Source organism: Spea bombifrons, chromosome 9 (assembly GCF_027358695.1).
Source record: "Spea bombifrons isolate aSpeBom1 chromosome 9, aSpeBom1.2.pri, whole genome shotgun sequence".
Taxonomy (NCBI): domain Eukaryota; kingdom Metazoa; phylum Chordata; class Amphibia; order Anura; family Pelobatidae; genus Spea; species Spea bombifrons.
Window position 1 is genome coordinate 26,242,099 of NC_071095.1, and position 22,269 is coordinate 26,264,367.

General features: G+C 39.3%; 1 protein-coding gene across 1 annotated transcript in view; it reads right to left on the reverse strand.

The window, feature by feature from the left end:
• ARHGEF11 (Rho guanine nucleotide exchange factor 11) overlaps positions 1-19,062 on the reverse strand; it is a 48,703-nt gene extending 29,641 nt beyond the window's left edge. The window contains exon 1 of the mRNA XM_053474696.1: positions 18,865-19,062. Coding sequence (XP_053330671.1) covers positions 18,865-18,899 — 35 coding nt within the window. The 5' untranslated portion in view covers positions 18,900-19,062. The remainder of the gene's footprint in view (positions 1-18,864) is intronic.
• Positions 19,063-22,269: the final 3,207 nt, after the last annotated feature.

Sequence of the window (22,269 nt, forward strand, 5' to 3'; positions counted from 1 at the left end):
TGGACGCCAGCTCTGAAATTAAATAAGGAAAGCTTGTTTAAAGCCCCCACCTTAAATACTTAATCAGTCCTTGGTCTTGAAGATAAGTCTGGAGTAAGGTGAACAGTAAAACGAGCCCTAGCAACTCCACTGGGAAGCTAAGCCATGTAAAGAAAATATTTCCTGGTAATGGAGATTGGATTTATGATGATTTACAGAATTTAAATGTGGAGGAAGGAGCTGACTGATAACCCGAACCTTCTAAAATAGTAAATCATTCACCAAAAGCATATGATCCCTGAATGTGATGCATAGTAGTTCTGCAGCAGCCCCTATAACTAGATATCTTTGCATCTCTTCCGGACCACAAAGGGTTTAAAATGCATGAAATTTGTTGGAACGGGGAACCAAATGTGGTTTCTGGGCTTTTGAAGGACCGTCGGGTGTATCTTGCTGCCCACTTAACTCCAAGGAGCTGAAGAGGATTTAAAGGGTTAAAAAAAATAGCATGGATAGGAGGATTTTCCGCTGGATAATTGCGAGGGAGCTTCCAGCAGAGCCCCCTCGTTGAAGTCATTAGTAGGGCTTGCATTTCTGCTAAACGCAGCAAGTTGTAGAAGCGTAGGCCGGAGGGGTGAACACACTCACACAATAACACAATAACACGCATGAGGCCGGGAGCGCCCGGTATTACCTACGTTACAGCATAACGCATTATTAACCATCGCACAACTGTGCCCATGTACTGAAAAGCCATACACCCCTCCAGAAATAGATACACAACCCTGATCTAGACGCCTGTCTCTGGGTCATCTATATTCCCCCTCCTGAAACTCAATTAAGTGTAAAAGTAAATTATATTCCAAGCATTACTTCCTTTCTTTCTTTAAATTAAAATGCATATGTTATAATGACACATTATATTATGACCTTTACCTTTTATTTCTGTTGTTGTATTGAAATATAAAGATGGAAAATTAATGAAACGTTAATAAAAATATATTTCATATACTCCATGGCATTAGGATTGATTTAATTTTATGGAAAGCTGCCCATGAAAATAAAAATACCATACAAGATGAGCTAAAAAAATATATATATTTATGTTATATTTACATCTCAAGCAAAACAAGGAAGGTTTTTTATTATGGATACATTTATTTTTTCATTCTACCATTTCATTAGAACCATGAAATGAATAACTGTCTCTCTACTTCTAAAACATGAGATGGCAGGACTATACAGAGAACACTTATGGGCAAGTAAGGGTTAATGGCATGCAAGCTATTAACGCTTTGAGCAGAAAAACCTGCATTTTGGAGCATGATTAAGTCCAATCTTTAATAAAAAGGGTTCTACAGTGAGTAATAAAGATTCAGAGTTAACCTTCAGCGGGTTAGCAAATGAGACCCCCTCTCTTTTAACCATTTCAATCGGTTTCTTTGATAAAGTATGTACCGATATTTTGCACTAAATATGAGGAATAATAAAAAAAAAAAACATGAGACCTGTTTTGGGTTTATAAAGAAATGGACCAAGTGCTCTGAAGGGTTAATATTATGGAGGATCGTGGCCCTATTTTGCTTCAGGCGATGTAGGGGTTAAACCAGTTAAATAGGGTTTCTCAGGACAATGACACCAGATCACAGGCTTAGATCGGCCCTGGTCCCCAAGCAACACACAACACACAGTGATTCAGGAGCCGGGAACAAAGCCTCGATTCCCGAAAGTCTGCGCTCTCTGGGGTCGTCTGCTATGTGACGGAGTGCGAGAGGGCGCTGTCTTCTGCAGACCAGTGACCTACATCGGCTAGAGCGAGTGGTTACTCATTCTCTCCAATAAACATCTATTGTGATACGTCCGTCGTCACCGTCGTGATCAATGAGCTTTTAGTTTTCCCAGATCCTAAATTTTTCTGCGCTAAACGCTCAATAACGGCATGTCTAGATTAAAATAAGCAACACATACGTATTAGAGACACACTTTGTGTGTATGCCATGGGAGAAGCTTCCATAGAACTTCAGGAAACCGAATAGATGATGCTAGTTGTGTCACATTTTGCCACAGGCTCTCTGAAATACCCATTTTACTTTAGAATCTATAAATATGGACGACGAATGATCTAAAAATGTACACTCCGGCTCTGGTACATTCCACCGGGTCGCTGACTTCTTTAAGTCTTTTTCCAAAATTTGAATAATCAAAAAAAAATGGAAGGAAACCCAAAATAAAGAATGTGTTGGGAGTTCTTTACAGACCTAGAAAAACCATAATTACAGAGGATTTGGAGAGAAGAAGAACTTGTGGGGAGGGAAGAGATTTTGTTCCGTGGATTCAGCACTCGGAGCGGTTTTCTCTGTACCCGGCCAGAAAACTAGCTACGCAACCATCAGGGGGAGAACATGGACCCGTACGGGACCCCCTTATTGTATCTACAAACCCAAAGACACTCATCGATATTGGGAGGCATTCAACAGAGGAGATTGTGGCAAATTACCCTGGATCAACGCAAAGGCCATACAGAGGTTAAAGGCAAATATTCTTCTCCTTACACATAATCCTCAGCACTGTATACAGTAATATGCTCCCCCCAGCGCTGTGTACAGTAATATCCTCCCCCCCTTAACATGTACCTTGAGCGAACAGCGAGGATAGTTCTATGACATCACAAAAGGCGACCTATTACACACGGGGAAAATACTTCGGCATTTGTCACATCATTTGAGAAGCTGTAATTTTTTTTTAAATGTAATTAGCCCCCCAAAATGAAACACCCCAATGAAGCAGTTCATTTGCAAACGGTATCTTCTTATGACATCACAACGAGGTGCAGCAATACGTGCAGGGCAAATACTACCGGATTGACATCTGAGGTCCCTACAGACCCAAGGCCGTATCTACTAAATCCCGTAACACAGATAAATATCTCACTTTCCTGATAATATTGCTCTGAAACATGGTTGTAGTTTGGGGGGGATGAAGCAGATCCCGTCCCTCCCGGGACCCCAAGTCTGACAAGAGGTATATCGACGATATATATATAAAAAAGCAGACATCAGCATCATCACACAGTAACCCACGCACAATCCTGTGGAATTTTTTAACAGATGTATAGCCGCAGAACAAAAACGGGGAAGAAATTCAGTATCTCCGCCCACTATGTGACATCATCAACCTGACCTCATATCACCCTAGTGCAGAGTTTGTTTGCATAGCAGGCAGAGGTGAACATATTATAACCAGGTGGTGGTTCCATTTATGTTTTTATCACTGGCTCAAAGTTATTATATTCAGAAATGTTTAATTCCATAGAAACTTCTTTACCATAAAATTATTTTTTTCACCACCCCGTCGGATTCCCCCCCAGAATTATTTTTTTGGGGGAACCTTCATAACCCATAAGATGATGGTTCTTAGTAACCGCCCCAGTTTGGCCAATTTATTCTTGCACCGGAGGACCCCCAAGGCTTTGTGAGGCTTGGAGATCCCTAGGAGGTGTGCGGAAGCCGTCCCACTCACAGTTTTCTAACGTTACTGGTATACACTGGAGACCAAACCAGTCAACAACTTAATCACCAACTTTAAACCAGTAAGAGGGAACTTTCAAAGTTATAGTTGGACCTCAATGACTTTGAAGTTGCTGGAGGTGGCCAACCAGAGGTATATAAAAAAAGTAAAAAACTTTAAAAACTTAAAAACTACAATCGGCTAATAGCCAAATATCCTGAAAGACTAGGAGCCGAGTGGAGAGCATATATTTTGGGGAGTGGGTTATCTGCAGAAATCCCCTGCAAGGAGGAGAGGATGATAATTTAAGAGGCACACTGTGCTATTATGTGTATTAAAGTGCATATTAAGGCAGGAGCGCATGTAGGACTCTCCTACTCATTAAAGTCTATGGATTAAAGGACTTCATTATAGAAACAGGACTTCATTAGCATTGCCAGAAAGAGTGATGCTTGAGGTGGAAAAGTCACTCAACATATCAGGACTGCCTACAATGTCAATTTATAGGTCTTTAAATGGTAATTTTCACTAATGCATACATTAGTACGATATTAAACATTATTTCTGCATAGGACTTCACCACAACATACTGTGTATACAATTCTTTTGATTGGAGTTGAAGGATTCAGAGGACAGATCTCATTTAAATGGGTTATGGAGTAGACAAATTCTTTGAAACATTGTTTTTCTGATTATATATATATATATATTTTATATATATTATATATAATATACATGACAAATATTTTATATATATTATATATGATATCTTTAGATATAGATATATATGATATATTATGAGATATATATATATATGATATATATTATACGAGATATATTATATGAGATATATATATGATATATTATATGAGATATATATATATGATATTATATGATATATATATATATATGATATATATATATATATATATATATATGATATATTAATATGATATATATATATGATATATTAATATGATATATATATATATGATATATTATATGATATATATATATATATATGATATATTATATGATATATATATATTATATGATATATATATATATGATATATATATATGATATATATATATGATATATATGATATATATATATGATATATATGATATATATATATGATATATATGATATATATATATGATATATTATATATGATACATATATATGATATATTATATATGATCTGATATATATATATATATTGTATCTGATATATAAGATATACATGATATATATATATAGTATATGATATATTATATTATTGTTACTTACCTGCCGCCTCGCAGGAGAGGGAGACCCCCCTCCGTCACCGCTGCTGTGGCCGAGTGGAGAGAGGTGGCAGGTAAGTAAAATTATATAGATATATTTTATATGATTTATATATTATATATATATATTTTATATGATTTATATAATATATATTACATATATTATATGATTTATATATTATACCATATATATTACATATATTATACTGTATAATATATATTATATAATATATATTATAGATTATATTTACATATGTATTTTATTGTTTTTTGTTTATACATATTATTTACATTTTTATATAAAATGTTACCACCTCTCAGTAAAGTAAGACTTCCTTACATTACATGTAAGGTAGAACCGTGTAAGGAATGTCGAAGTGCGTGTTTCTGAACATTCCTCCGCAGAAGACAATTGTTACATGAATGTTTTGCACTCATCCTTCCTGAGGTCGCGTTGTCTGCGGTTTTGAGGCATCTCCTTGGATTATGACTTGGACCCCGGCGCAAGGAGACGAAATTCATCTTAATTATGTCTGAAATTTGCTGTATAAATTAACACAGGCTTTGCAATCCTGCTCCATTACCAGGCAGACGGCCTCCAACACATCCATCTGTGTGATATTACGCTACTACCAGACAGCGTACCGCTCGTCGCGTGATATCTGGATGTCTATTTTACCAGGATAGCTTATAGTTCCAGAACATGGCTAAGATTCCTTTTTATTTTACTGAGAGGGTGGTAGATCAATAGAACAGCCTCACCCCAGAATTGGTAGAGGCTAATACAGTGGGGCAACTTATACATGCACGGGATAGACATATAATGGCTCCTGAATCTAAGATGAGACCAACGCATGATTAAAGGACAAAGTCTTCAGAGCAGAGTTTATTTTTATGTATTTATATTTACATTTTAATAAACAAAAGAAAAGGGAAAAAAGTGCCCAAAACTGCAGTTTTTGAAAAATAAAAAATTCATTCTTTGGGTTTTTCAGTTTTTGAACAGAAAGCAGTGTGACTCGTTCCTAAATTTGTCCCAAAAATCCTTTTTTAATGGGGGAGTGTGATGCAGATACTACACTTGTCCTGTTATCACAGCAACCAGTGGAACGTTACTGCTGATGGGACCATTGTGATGGTTGCTATGACGATAACATTATTTTACACCAGAATCTCTTTTTCTTCTAATCCCGTATGATTCCAGGTTAAATATTGGAATACCTAATGACGGGACAGACTTGGAATTTCAGGATTTCGGAAAACTATTTCTCCAAAATGTAAAAAAACAAATATTTTTCAAGACCAGCAAAAACATTCCTAAAGAATAAATAAAAATTCTATGTTTATGATGTAGGATTATTATAATCATTATATATATATATATATATATATATATATATATATATATATATATATATATATATATATATATATATATCACCATCATATTCCGCAGCGATGTACAACGAGATTATAGACATCTTTCGATACGTTCTTCTTCACCCGATCTGGTAGCCCCGCTTTTCTAATCCTACCGCGGATTATGATGCATGAGATTCCATAACATAAGGACATCTTAACCTAGACAGCGAGGCAGGTCACAGCGAGGCCGCAGACTCCGAGGAGACCGTCCGGCTCAAATAATGTACAATTAACTCTCCATCTGACGCAGGAACCAAACTATCACCCAGGACGTAACCATATTACCGGCCGGACACACAGGAAGAACGCACGCTCGCGTTTCACGCCACCATTCAATCTTACATGGTAATGGTCTCCACACCCAACAGAGAGGACCATTCCATGGAAAGAGGCCATACAACAGCAGCCAAGAGGCCACCATTCCTACCCAACTCCTCATCCATTCCAGAATCCTTCAGGAGAGCTTCCGAGCGCCTCTCACAGTTATGTCACCCCCATATAGTGATGTCATTTTTGATTCAAGGAACGTCTTCCAAGGATGGGCATCACAAAAGCGAAATTTAGAGAAAACAATGGCTGCCGCTAATAGTGAAACACATTATTCCTTCCCTTGTCTCTCCCGCTTCACTGTTTATTGGAGAATAAAAACTACTATAGGATCGGATGGAATGGTTGCTATGGCAATAAGTGCCCCCCCCACTGGATGAAATGGTATGGGCCACAGCAGTCACCTCCTTTTGTATAGTAGGAGCCCCGATAATGAGTAATTACTACAGTCTGCCATAAAGCGATCAGGAAGTGAAGGTTAACAGAAGGAAGTGGCAATAAAATGTCCCATGATCCCAAGCTGCCTCAAGTCGCATTAAAAAAAAAGGGAAAAGAAAAGAAAAACTACCACCTCTACGTGAAGGCTGTTTGTTTCCTATAAAGGACTACTTCTTCAAAGCATTCACATAACAGTCTGTCTTTCTGCACTTTAACCTGGGGGGTCCACTATGAAGAAGACATGTTCTGAAGGCCTCAAAAGGAGAAAAAAAAACGTTCTTTGATGTCATCGTATCCTTTGAATCTACCACTCAAAGCGTTCCCATCAGCCTCTGCTGCTCCGAGACATCCCGTTTTCTTACAGCATACAAGAAGTCCATTGAAATCCAAAAAAACTCAACTCGGCGCAGAAACCCTGGCCAGGACTAGAATAGACAGCATTGTGCGGGCTACTTCTTTCAAGTGCACAGCAGTCTCCTCATTGTGTGAGACGAGGATCTGACCAAAGCTCAGCCCAGTTACACCTACACTTCACAGCACAGGAAGAGATGGCAGATTAAACGCCGCTCTGATGACTTAAAGGGGCTTCCTCCCACAGGGGCCGAAGTAGTGCTTCTGGGAATGAGAAACCGCTTTCTGTTCACGGACAGCATGTATGTGCTTTTTTTTTTTTTTTTTTTTTAAATTAAGGACAAAAAAACACTTTTTCTTTAATTACAGAATTTGCCTGGTTCCACCTTATTACTTAGGGATGAGCTTAGACCAGCAAATGTAATAAGTGATTAAAAAAATAAAACAATAATAATATTAAATAATAAAAACAATAATAATAATAATATTAAACAACAATATAAAATGATTATAATATTATAAAATAAATACGATAACATATTTAACATTTTGTATATTATAAATAGAATATTTTGTCCAATCTGTACTAAATTTGAGATTCCTTAAATTTCGGCCAACTTTAAATGCTGTAAACGAGGGATATAGAACTCTGGTCAAGAACACATAATAAACAATGAAAGTTTTTGAAATAGATTAAAAATAAATTAAAATGTAAATATTTAGGCTCTTTGTTTTGTTTTACAAAATAAAAATATAAATATTGCCATCTACAAATATATACCGGTATATATAAAATATATATATAAAAAATATATATAAAAATAGCGAGTTCCTCGATGAGACCGAGAGCTAAATGATAGCTAGTGGAGGAAAACCAGATTTCGAGTTAATTTCCTTTTAATGGTTTTATGCGTTTTCAGTAATTTGTGGACACTAATGGAAGTCAAGAATATTCATTATAGCCTCATTTCCCTCGAAAAACACTAAAAACTTAAATCGGCATAATTTCCATCCAGTAACAGATTGTGGCCGTGATACGTACCCAACGATAATAAACGTTAATTAGTAGAACGCACTGTTTAATTATTAACAAATTGTCAATTTATTACGATGTTTGTGATAATAGAGCGCTATTTCTCCATGAACTTCCTCCTTAACGGTCTTACTAGAACCCAGCGGTCTCAGAAGCCCACGTCTCCTTAACGGTCTTACTAGAACCCAGTGGTCTCTGAAGGCCATGGTCTTACTAGAACCCAGTGGTCTCTGAAGGCCATGTCTCCTTAATGGTCCCACTAGGACCCAATGGTCTCTGAAGGTCACGTTCTACAGAGAACTTCATTACCACCAACCAAAAGATCACTGCCCACTGGGCATCCTCCTGATGTCTCGTCTTAAGATTACTAAAGTCTTATTAAACTCATCTTCAGGAACCAACCCCCAGAGGACCAATTGGGGAGGGATAATCTCACAAATTGGGTTAAGATGAAGGTCCCAGGGAGGTGATGGTTTGAGGAGGTAACAATTGTTTGAAAGCTGCATTGTCGAGAATGTGGAACCTTAGCAGAGGCGCCATTGTATTCTGTCTTCGGGAAGCACTACAGAAACGTATCAACCTCATTTTGAGTTCCTATGACAACAGCCTATCAGTGCCTGTGTGCGTGTCATGTGACAATTAAGAATTCCCTGTTTAATAGCAGAATTTTGTTCTCATTCAGAATTTAAGAATGATTTCTGGGAAGGGTCCGGGCGTTCACCGGTCCCCCGAAATCTTGTTTCTAAAGCTGCATTTTGCTCCAAAAGCGGAACTGCAGCTTCTGGACAAACTCCTTACACCTATATTTAACCCACGGAAGTCAGTGACCTCGCCGCGTCCACAAAGGGGCGAAACCCGAGCAACAGAAGTCAACAGAATGCTTCGTTATGTAACTGTTCCTTAGGAGACGTGAGTTTGTGTGTTTAGGAAAAACAAAAATATTTATATTTCAATCTTTCAATTAAAATAACAAATATTTGTAATACATGGTTACAATATTTGCTTATATTTTTATGTACATGTTTAGCACCCTTTCAGATGTCTTAGTATGTGCTGCCAATCGCAGAAAGAGCGCTTTGTTTGAGTATGTTTACATGCGTAATGTAAGGACGTTTTACTTTACAGAGGGTGGTAGATATGTAGAACAGCCTCCCAGCAGAAGTGGTTAATTCCGAGAGGGAATTTCATTCTATGTTTCTAAGCAGAAAATGTTCTGATCTCCGCATGTAACTCTATCCCAAGTAACGCGGACGTCGCTTGTGACTCCGGTGGTCCGCAGACCACAGCATGGGAGCCACAGAAGCCCAACGCCAAGGAAAATAAATGAGCTAAAAACCTTAGAGACGCAAACATTTTCCGACCCAAATCTCAAGAAATTCGGAGTCTCTGGTAGAGGCCACAACGTCCACAACGACAACTCCCAGCCGGGGCCCATCCACCCTGGGTCAGGAAGGGAGATTAGGAGGGTGAACCCTGTACACAGTGACCTTTGCTTAAGGTGACGTCCTTTATGGAGTAGTCAGACCGTTTACGGAGCACAGCAGGAAGTGGCAAAGCTGAGCGAATAAAGGGAGCGGGATTAACAAACAAACAGCGAGCCTTCACTCCGACGCTCACTAAAAGAAAATAACCACACATTGTCTGTCTGTCCGGGAGCCCATGGGTTACATCAGGTTTCAACAGGAAAGGCATTCCATGCGTCTACTACCTTGTGGGAGGAGCTAATACAATGTCGCTAAAGGTTAATCAGCGTTTAAGATTAAAAAGCGGATACTTTGTTCGTGGCCACGCTTCCCGAACGCTGGGAGAAAAGGAACAAAGGAGGAGCCTGTAAACACTCGGGTTACCGATTCCGTGCACAACTCGCCTCGCTGATACACCCTTTCTTCAAACACTATCTTGGTGCGGGAGTCACAGCGAGACGGGACTGTTTCCTGCTATCGTATACAAAAAAAAAAAAAAATACGTGCCAGAACCCCAGCCCTACGCAGACCACAAACACTAAAACGCACCCTTAGTAAATAGCTCATTAATGCCCAGTATTCACTAAATCCTAACTCCGACCAGGAATTCAGCAGCCCCTGGACCGAGCCCAATGACTTGGTTTAAATTATTGCATTAAAAAGACATCTGAAATCATCTGCAGTGGCTCGGCCACCTCTGCTGGGTGTCGGCTCAACGGATCTACTTCAATCAGACCAGTGGGACCTGAAGACTCATTCCGGACGGAATAGCGGCGTTTCCCCTTTCTTTGTAGGAACAAGACGGGAAAAGGAAGCAGCGTGAAAGATATTGGGGCGAGGGACGCGATCCCAGACAGAGCTGGCCTCAGACGTACTCTACACAACGTGCCTCTGTCTGCTCAGACAGTTCATTCTACACAAGAGCAGAGACCTCAGCATCTTCACAGAGGGACTTTCCAGTAAAAACCTGGATCTGAGACACAGCAGCTGGCATGAAGAAAAAAAAAAGGATGTTTAAAAATTCTGCCCGGAGGCCACAACAGTCCCTCCACGGATGGGGGGATTAAATGATACATTATCTCTGGGATGTTACATCGTTTAGATCAGATGTACATCCTGAATATCAGATCCTAAAGTCGAAAGAAATAAAATGTCCTTTTGACATTTTCCTTAAGTGGGTCAACCATCTCAGCTGGGTGTCCGCTCATTTTATACACTAGCTATTACACCATTTACTAAACGCCGTCAGCTCCCTATTTATTTCTGAAAATAGAACACATTTTTTCCCCCTTCGTTCCGAAAGTCCACGCCTTGCTTCCCATCGCAGCCGAATGAATCGAGTCATGTGTTATTGTGGTCTAGCTCAACACAGACAGGTATGACCGGCGGACAAAACAAAACACTTATTGAGATCCAACGTGGGGAATCCCAATAACCTCAGCATGAACGGCCACCCTGAACCCCCCCCCTCCAAAAAAACCCCAAAAACATAAAAATATTCCTGCAGACGGGGATCAGAGTGAAAGCAAAACGACTCCGTTATACCGTCAGCCTGGGGTTCCGGTAAACAAAATGCTGCCACGCTCCCCATCCCGATATCCCAGGAGGAACTTTGTTACTTAATACAATTATTACAATCCAACTTTAAATGGAAAAAAGTATTTATAATAGTACTAATAATAGAAATAACAATAATAATAATAAATAGTAATAGTAGTAATAATAAAAGTAATAATAATAATGTTAATAACATTAATAGTAGTAGTAATAATATTTATAACAGTTATAGCAGTAGTAATCATAATATTTATAACAGTAATAGTAATAATAATAAAAGTAATAGTAATCATATTTATAACAGTAATAGTAGTAGTAATAATAATAGTATTAATAATAATAGTAGTATTAATAATAATAATAATAATAGTATTAGTAATAATAATGGAGGCTGGAGTGTTTCCATGGGAAACACATACAATAATGTTTTCAATTATTGGGCCAAACACACCTTCTGCCGCGAGACATACTCACTGTCAGTCAGCCCCAGCGCTGGCTCTGCGAGCCTTCTAACGGTCTAACGAGACCTCCACCCCATTCTGAAAGCACTCTCATTGCTCTCGGCCGGAGTGCTTTCCTGCCACTGATTGCCTTCCCTGAGGAACCGATAAGAGGCAAAACACATTTGACCACAGAGTAGGCGTTACGCTGCAGCTCTGGAGCTGCAGCTTCTCCTCAAGTGATTCCCCCCCCCTACAGGTTTAGTTAATACATATTTAAAGTCCTTGCACCATATGCTAATGTGCATTTTCTTTTTAGGAGGCTGCCATTAAAACACCAAAACTGTATTACCCATTCTGGATTTTTTTAGGGAGCTTAGAGAATTTCTCCCAAGGCATTTCAGCATCGCAACACCTTCCTTTGGTATCCACGGCATGCAATTAACCCCCTCCTCCTTCTGCATCGACCTTTCACACTTCATCGAGTCCTGCGCTAGTCAGAAAACAAATCAGGAAGGCACAGGTCGAGTATCTAATAAGAAAATATACTTTTTTTTTAAGGGGATTATTGACGCTTCGTCTGGCCCCAACTTGGCTTTGGGAGTCCACCTGTTGATCTGTCCTTCCTTGACTTTTTGAATTTCTACCAGAAAATATATTTAAATATGGATTTTAATAAATAAATAAAAAATGGCTTCCGCCAAATTTAAACAGGGGAATCCCAGCAGGTGGGATGAAAGGATGTAGAATTATGAACAAAAGAATCCCCACAGAGAACCCAAGGCCGGAATCCGAACTATAGATCTGGAGATGATGCGCGGAAGCCCCATACATACACACATAAGGGACTCTATACATACCTAACGAGCTTTAAAATAGCCAATGAGGAACAGTTTGACTCTGAGAGGTGTGGAAAAGGAAAAGAGGGATCAAGGTCCTAAAATAGGACACTTTGAGACCCACATCCCCTTTTTTCCTTCCCTGATGCTTCACCGTCATTAGGCTTTACCTACTTATGTACCACCATGGGGCATCACAAGGTATTTCTAGTGGAAAACCTAAATGAATATTTATTACTTCTAGATTCCTACGGTCTACATTGCTCCTGTGTCATCTGGAATGGAGTCCATCAAGATAAAAAGTTGGACAGTGCTTGGTGAGGTGGGGTGGGATGGAACAAGCTGGTCTTAGATGCACAAGGACCAAGGATACGATCTTGATCAAAACACCCTTCAGGCAGCTATATTGGCAACGTTCTTGAAAACATTAGCACGAAGGTATAATGGACCAACTGACCAAGACATCAGGAAAACACTTCCAAGGTGGTCATGCAAACTATAGGTGCCCCGTAATAATAATAATAATATCCTTCTAGGCAAAAGTCACCAGCAGAACTACATAAATCTACCAACTTCTACTTTTGTGTCCCTCAGGTAGATATCTTTGATCATAAAAAAGTTCTTAAAAGTCAAGAGTGGTCAATGAGTCAGTAGATCAGGTGCTAGAGTGTGAAGCCACCAGCTGGATATGCCCATCTTTAAAGTGCCAGGGACCCCTCGTCCTCCCCATTCTGGCCCTGGTATTAAAGCTACAGCTGTCATTGGACCACGACTGCTGTGGTGAACATCCAATCATAGAGAAGTGTGACATTAGGGGAACTTCCTTCATCCTCAGTCATCAATGATTGTACAAAGTAGAAGTGATTAAAGCTGATGTCACAGCTCTATAAAATGTTACTCCTGGAATCATCCCTTTTGGAGTATTTTGTAATAGAACTTTTTCAGATTGTCTTCTTATCTTCACAGAGCTGTGATGTCAGCTACAAAACCTTTGTAATTTGGTGTTTACCACCTCCGAAAGGTCTATCAAAGGTCAATCCGCCATATTCAGAATCTACAACGGCAGGTTAGACCGACACCTTAGTAGCCAGTAACGCTACTCAACGGTCTCCCCTTAGGAAATTCCAGATAACTAAACAGGTAAAAACCCAACACATTCTTCTTTCAGAGAAGAAGAATAAGACAGGATCAAACATGCTGGAACATACCCTCCAGATGCTATTTTTAGGGACAGTCCAAGACTTTGAAGACCAAGTCGGCCTCAGACTCGGGAAGCTCTACCATAAACAGGAAAGCCGCTTTTAAATGGAAAAGTCTTTAATGTATCTCACAGAACTTACTAAATAATCATCCCATCCTTTAGCTTAATCATCGGGTCATCCACCAAAACTCATTCTTCTTTCCTAAATTACAGTTTTCTTAGAAGTGGGATGTTTTTTTCCTGCTAGAGATCCCAAATAACTTAAAAGTTTCTCTATTTTATTGTTTTTGAACCATACATTCCAAGGTTCTAAAATGGCAGCTGGAATTTCCTGTCACTAAAGGAAGTGTAGGGTGGGATACGGTTATTCTGCAATACATTAATGATTTTAACAGATAGACAAAAAATGAACGCATTGCGTGATATGTAAATACATGGCGGTAGTACGGTCACCACTCACTTTACAAATCATAAGGAATCTTGAAGTAAATGAATTAAGATCTGTTGGGCCCCCCAACAGGCCCAATAACCTTGTGCAGGACCATCCCTAGTTGTTGCAGCCTCCATAGCTTCCTTACTTGCAGAACGCTGGGTTATGATGTCATACCCCTGACCTCAGCATTAAGGATCATGGCACCGTGTGTGTGTGGGGGGGTCATTGGTGCTGCCCTGGGTTAGGACTATAGGCACAGGTTCTGGTGGTGTGAGACAAACAAATATTCTCATCCTATCCACCAATTTAGAAGGTCACTAAATGGTTATTTTGCAGCGTAATTCTAATTAATTAGACAACAAAAAACAAACAAGGAAAAGCACTATTTTGAGCACAAGTTATCTATAATGCATGTTTAAATGGCTTGTTTTCCTGCATTGCTTACTGTCCCTACACATAAAAATCCACCGATCGATACAAGAGACGCGAATAACAAAGCTGCTCTTTAAATAGCAGGGAGTTATTATGTCTATACAGAGCGCTCACCAATACAGAATCCATACTATGAAAACTATAGTAAAAGTAGAGAAAACTCTGAATCGTGGATCAATATCCCAATGCAAAGCTTATTTGATCTATACATTTGTAACGTATATAGCCATCTTTACATATAGGACCGCTTCATTATGGCTAAAAACGGAGGTTTAATTGCACCATGGAGCCAGTTCCAATAATCTTCATATATATATATATATATGTTTTGCCCGGCTACATAATCCCCCTTCTGCTTTTCACCCTATTAAAAATTCATAGCTTTGTAAACATGACAGCCGGAGAGAGGATCCAGGCTACCGTATACGTATATATATATACTGTTAGAGATTAAACAGAGCTGCCTGGGGCCACAGATCCCTGGAGCAATCTCCTACCACCCACAATATTACTCTTCCAAGGATAATGTTATTCTTTTGAAGCAGATTGTTTTAAACACGGACACCCACTCATGGCTGCCGGCTTTACGGGAAAAGACCCGGACGTTTACTGGTTCTGATCTCTGTCCCAGTAGGCAAAAACGACAATTTGTTTGCAGTTGGACTGGACGGGGAGGCTGGGAATCCTCCAGTTAAAAAAGGACTCGTCTTTAATGGGAACGCGAGTCACAGCTTGTCGGGAAAACCCTTGGCACGAGGGTCTTACCGTCCACCACTGGCATCTCCTCACTGGACAAATAACTACCGAAGAACCTGCTTTATCTGCCAGGAAACTTCATCATGCACCCTGGATAAGGACAATATTGATCGTTAGATGTATGTGGTTAGTTTACATTTACAATTAAAATATATATAAAATGTACCTAAAGTTTCCACAAAAACAACTTGTTGGCGAAAACCTATCGTTCCTCTCACAAATACGGCCCTGAGGTCCTAACTTCATTTTATCCTCCATACACTGCTCACATCTGTTTGAGAAACCCATGCCACTCAAAGCTTACACAATTCTACATGTTATTGTGCGTCGGCTCAATAAAAAGTTTTAACTTTGACAAAAGACTCCATCTTGTTTTGGGTCAGTATGTCTAGGTCCATGGAATCTTGGTGGCAACTATACATCTCCAAGAAACGCATCACATCCAGGCCACCTCACTCACTTGCTGCATAACCCGAGGTCTGATACGGGCCTTCTTCTCATTGCGTGAAGTTGACCCACGCCAGCCTCAACGGGGACGAAGCTCTAGGGGTAGAGAGACAGTAACATCGCGTCTCGGTCACCATGATATGTGTGATGAAACGTTACGGGAACGTGACTCAAAATGATGTAAAGTAAAGTCAGGTCCTACTAAACTAGAGTTACATCATTAGAAATCCACGCCGTAAGAAACCACATATTTCGAACAAAGAAAGAGAGACATTAAACCTGCTGGGCTGTCATATAATTATCCATGGAATGTCTCAACTGAATCTAGCAACATGTAATCTCTTCAACACAAAACTTTTCCATGACTTTATGCTTCAAGCTGGTCAGAAAGCGTGCGGCAAGCACTTTATAAATACACCGGCCTGAAATGCCTGAAGTCAAGTACAAAGTCCACAGGTTCTGAAGGAGAAGTCCACGTGAAATGTACACAATCAGGAGGTCAGGTGTAAGGAGAAAATTCTACGTCACAGATAGAATTCACAAAATGGAATCCTCCGGCACCTTCCACCAGGTAGACCTTCATATAAGCAGAACACTGAATTAAGAAAGAAATTCCCACCAATCAGGACAAAGAGTTGTACATATTTTAATAATGTAAGCAGCACATAGTTAATATGTTAAGTCCTTTAAAATTTTTAATTTAACTTACATTGATGTTTATTATGATTACTCACCTACCTCTGGCCTCATGACCTGGAAGGTCCTTGGAGCTCAGAAGAGTGCAGCGATGAAGTTGCAAGCAAAGTAGTGTGCAGTCTCATCGCACAAGTATGGAGGCCACAAATTGCATCAGACATCCCATACAGAAGCTGAATATAGCCGAAAAGGCAGCAAAACGTGGCCCTATTTTTGGCAATATGGATCTTCCCTCAAGGTGCGTCCGACAGCTTGGGTGGATGTCCATTTGGTTCATGGGATGGCTTGGGAAGATAACAGAAGATACGGCAGCCTGTGCACACGGAGAGAACCAGGAACCAAGGACACCCACTGGGAACGTAAGTTACATTCTTCCATATACTGCTAAGAACACAACGCTAGGAACCCTACTGACCACACAACTGTACCACCAGCGGCACCAAAAACAGTGGGGGTTCCCCTTTAAGACAGAGATGAATTAACTTAAATAAAAAACGCACAACAAATATTCAGAGCAAACAACAGCAATTGTAAAAGTTTAAAAATGTATTTATGGTTCCTGGGGCTTCTGAAAATTCTATTTTATGTCCGTACACAACCAAAACACCAAATGTTGGGATATCTGTTTGTCCGATTCAAAAAAAGCTTGGTGGACTTATTCTAAACTAATTACCTAAACCACTCAAAGTGTTAACACTCAACAAGTTTTGAGAAATAATGGCCCAAAGGCACAAAGATGTTTAAGGCAGGTTAAGTTCAATGTTCCAAGAAGTATTTCATCCAAGCCTTCACCAATCAAATTATCTCCCTGGGGTAATAGTTCCTTAGGAAAACAGCTACTGTGTAGACAAGATCCCCTGTGGCTCCAAGCGTAAAATTCCAGTTTGCTCAAAAAAAAAAAAACAGATAAGGAGTTCCCAGCGTTTCACAAAGATGTCTGACGTCTTACAAAAACTTTTTAGAAATACTGATAGGTACTTGAGAATTGGCTCCAGCCACCCACATCAGTCGACATCAAGGCACAACGTCTTTATTTTAATTAAAAGGAGTCCACCAAGGAGATATTGTTTAATATATTTACTACGCGGCTCATAAAACATGATTACAGAGGATATTATGATGAATTCTCATTATCTACTCAACTGACCCCAAGGGTTGTCCACTTGACCCCAACGTGAAGCCATTAGAGCGAAAAAAAATATGGTGGAATCCCAGCCTATCTCATAAATAAGGTAGAATCATCTTACTTTAAGGAATTATGAAATTTCGACAGATAATACTAAAAAAAATAAAAGCCTATAAAATTCTTGGGAAACGTCGATTCTGCCCCAACACATCTGGACAGCTGTCACCTTAAATGACAGCAAGCCTGCCTCTCTGATGGAGATGATATTGACAATGTCACGTTGTATATTAATAATGGAAAGAGGACACCCAGGGGCCACACCTGACTTATCTAAAATTATTTTTTTGGAGCATATTTTAACCTCTTAAATGAAAATATGCGGCAATAGATCTCTCTCCTTGGGCCTGCTGGATTTTAAAAATAAAACTAAAAATTGGAGATTGTAATGAAAAAGGGTGTAGACAATAGATACAAAATCTACTTTATATTTCAGTATCAAAAATGTCAGAAAATGATCATTTTAAAGATTTTTAAGCGATATTTAATTTAACTTTAATAATGACAACAAAATCATGGGATGATTAGTCAGCCCTGGAAGGAGGTTTAAAAATAAAGATGAAACTATGGCCTTCGCTCTCTCCAAAGCAAGCGGTAGCACAGAAATGGTTGAATCAGACGCTTAGGGAGGGGATGAATGCAGTAATAATAGACAGGGATGAATTAACCTGTCACACAGCCCAGAACGATGCATAAAAAGCACTTATCTCCATTACAAAAAATACATAGAAAAATATTGTGCATTATTCCCAAATTTTCCTAATTTTATAAAACAAAAAAAATTGCATTAATTCAGTAAGCAAATTTCAAGTCGCCTGTGCCAGCAGCAATGCAATTTACATTATTCTAGGCAATTCCGCATTTTAATATAAATATATAAAATGGGTAGAGACAGCAGAAAATGAATAAATGGACCAAATTTCTGCATATCAAAAAATAAGCTTAAAAAAAACATATCACCTTACACAAAATTAAATTATGCATTTTTTTTTAAAAAAACAATAATAATGTCATTTTATGTCGATTAAAAATATATATGAAATATTGCATATAAATTAAATATATATTTACCTGTCTATTGAGGTCTGGGGTGAACCAATACTCATTTTTGCTGTGAATTTCCCAAAAAATCCAGAATCAAATCAGAGTAAATGATGCAAAAATAAAAATGAAATAAATAGGGTTTTCTTTTACTGCATAGAAATGCATATGTGAAATGTTAAAGGGACACAACCCATTTTATCTTTCACACCCTGCATGCTTTCCTCCTCTTCTAATATTAATACTGGCTTTTTTTTTTTGTAAGCTTGCTAAAGAAAAAAATGATCAAAAAGAATATATTTTAGAAATTGCAAATAAATTCAAGTTTATAGTCCCATGTTCACGTAAGGATCTGGATTCTCTTGGTTAAACATTGTTGCAAGCTACAATTAAATCCTGTTGTAACAGCTGGTTTGTTGACAAGGCAAAAAAAAAAAAAAGAAAGAAAAAAAAGACTTTAACCCAGCAAGTTCTTAAAAATATTTTGTGTTTTCGTTAAATAAATAACATATATTATTCCTCTGCATGGATCGTCCAGCCAGCCATAGGAAAAAGAAACAAAAATAATAAATTATCTTATAAACAAAACAAAAAAACAAAATAATAAAAAATAATAATAAAATCAGCTATAGGGGTTGGAGAGAGATATATATATATTCTGGGGGGAAAAAAGGTTTCTGATGTCAGCAAAATTCCTATGGGTCACAAACACACAAAAAAAATAAAATTAAAAAAAATAATAATTAAAACAGATAGTTATAAATCCTTCCAGGAGGCTCGATCTTCTTGTAGATTCATCTTTCAAGCAGATCCATAAAATCCTTTGGTACATGCAAGAGGCCTGTATGATCCACAGTCTTTCCCACAGCCCCCTGTCCACCCTCCTTCATCCCTGTCCCCTCTTGTGCTCTTCCTTCCACTCCCACCCTCTTTGCACATGCAGTAGGAAGGCGCATAAAAAAAAAAATCCAGGAAAAAAAAATAAAAATAATCGTATTCCAAAAAAAAAAAAAAAATCTGCAGTCCCCCCCACCCCTGACCCTCCACTCCTTCTTTGCAAGAAAGTGCAAAGCTGAGATTTTTTTCAGGGTGTGTTGGAGGACATAGGGGCCTGGGATAGATCGAGGGAAAAAAATCAGTTATTTTCTGTCTCAATTTCTCCTCCCTCTTTCCTTTCTTTTCTCTTTTTTCTCTCTCTCTCCTTTTTTTTTCTTCCCTGCCCCCCTTCTGCATACATAGAGGCAGGAACAGCAATAAACACAGGCTAAAGCTGTGCCCCTCCCCCTCCCCTTGACTGCTGGAGGCTGGATAATTCCTGCCCCCTCCTCCTCCACCCATGTGAATACCCTCCTCCTCCTCTCTTTTCCCTGTATCCCCCCTCCCTCTCCACCACCACATCTCTCATGCCTGTTTCTCCTTGGGATCAGGCTAATGGTTGCAGCTCCCAGAGACACAAATACAGTAGAACTCCTGGGTCTTTTTCCCTTTTAACCCCTTGTATGTTTTAGGAAAATTGCTGCAGAGGTAGACGGCACTGACTTTAAAGCAGATAGCGCAGATGCATTTTCCAGGGGCGTCCAAGGGCGAAAAATAATTTGTGATCACCCTGGATCAGTTTGGAAATATATATTCGATCTGTCAGTTTGGTTAAGGCGATACCTTTATTGGCTAACAGAAGTATAATAGATTGCAAGCTATTGAGACCAGCTAGGTCTCTTCTTCATGTATATCTACCAGCACCGTGTTATTCCGTACCATTACTTTGCCAGACATCATATGCACGTTAATGGAGTGCTTACTTCAAGTAGAATCTGCAGCCCTGCTGCTGCCCTCCTCTGTGGTCTGGCAATTCTTGCCACTGATTGGCTGCTTCAAGCAACCAATGAGCAGCAGGAAAGTGATGCCATTGCAATCAACGTAAGTGCTTTTCTGCACATGAGCTCAAAGGACTTCCCCTGCAGCACCTGCGGAGCCGGCGCTAAAGCTGATTGGAGGAGAGTATATCACATGCAGGGGGGGCACATCTCCTACATGGCAACGAGCTGGAGGATGAGAAAAGGGGGCAAATGCGTAGAGTACCACCCATGCATTTTGCAAAAGGGACACCACGCAAGGGGCCGTGAGCCTATCCTATGCATTAAAGTGTATATGATGGCTGGAGAATCCCCATTGCAGGAGTCATAACTGTGGCAATCTGCCTTCCAGCTGAGGCGGTGCAAATTTAGAAATATCCACAGTTTTAAGACTAGGCACGTGATCCTTATTTCCCACCAGTGTGTAGTATCCTCCATCCCACGGCCTCTTCAGGGCCCAGTCTCTTGATTTTGTGCTGTAGCCATATTGACCTCCTCGTTCTACCCTCCCTGGTGTCTCAGTCTCCGTTTCGCTGCAGGAAGCTGGATTTAGTTGGAAAACATTACAGAAGCTGCTAATGAAATAACGAGTTGTGTTTGGCGGATGTACGGCTGTCTTGTTTTGTCCGCGCTGGACGGATTTTTCTGTTTCCATTGAGGCTGCAGGATGGTTTTAAGTTTAACCCCTCGTGGCCAGCTGGCCGCATGGGCATTGGGTGACATAGTACAGGGGTTCTGGGTTAAGCCCTGGGATCAGGGGACAGACTGGCAAGGGGTAAGCCCTGGGGGGGGGCTTTCCCTGAATTCCATGGCCAATGGACACTAGGGGACACTAGTATTTTTACCCTAACTGGATCATTCGTGTGCTTCCTCTACGCACTCGAGTTCACTGGCTGTCACCGAGTCCTTATTAGTAAGATAGTCTTAAAGGGCCATAGAAGCCCCCCCGGTTAATTACACTTATTTGATTACCCAACACTATCATAACTCGCAGATTTGGTACAAAACAGAATGGGATAGTATCACGATTATATGTTTTAAAAAAAAAACAAATAAAAAATAAATAATAAAACATAATAATGTAAATAATCTAAAATGAACAACCCCTCTTCTTTTAAAGAACACTTTTCTCAAATGACTTCAATTACTACACTTATCACCTCTTACTATTCGTGTGAACAAAGTGCTGAAAAAGCTGCAAAGAAATTTCAACGCTCCCAGGTCATACCTTGGGCCAATATCTGTGCAATTGTGTAACGGGAACTGTGCAGTGAATCTGAGGACTGTTGGCAGGTATAATAAGCAAATCTAAGAAACAGTTCGTATACTCCTATCCCAGATTTTGCTAAATCCCATTTTTCGTTTGCATTTCTTAACGTGGTCACAAGCAAAACAACGATATTTTACTAAAAATGTAAAAAATAAATTAAAAAAATCTGAAAATTCAGAGAATTTATTTTTTTTAAATGTAAAGGTGCCGTCCCCGCCACATCACAATTTCATGTTTTCTGTATAACTGGCATGCAACTGTCCATCGTAAAGAGTTAAATAGCAAACAAAAAAAAAATTGAGAATATATGTC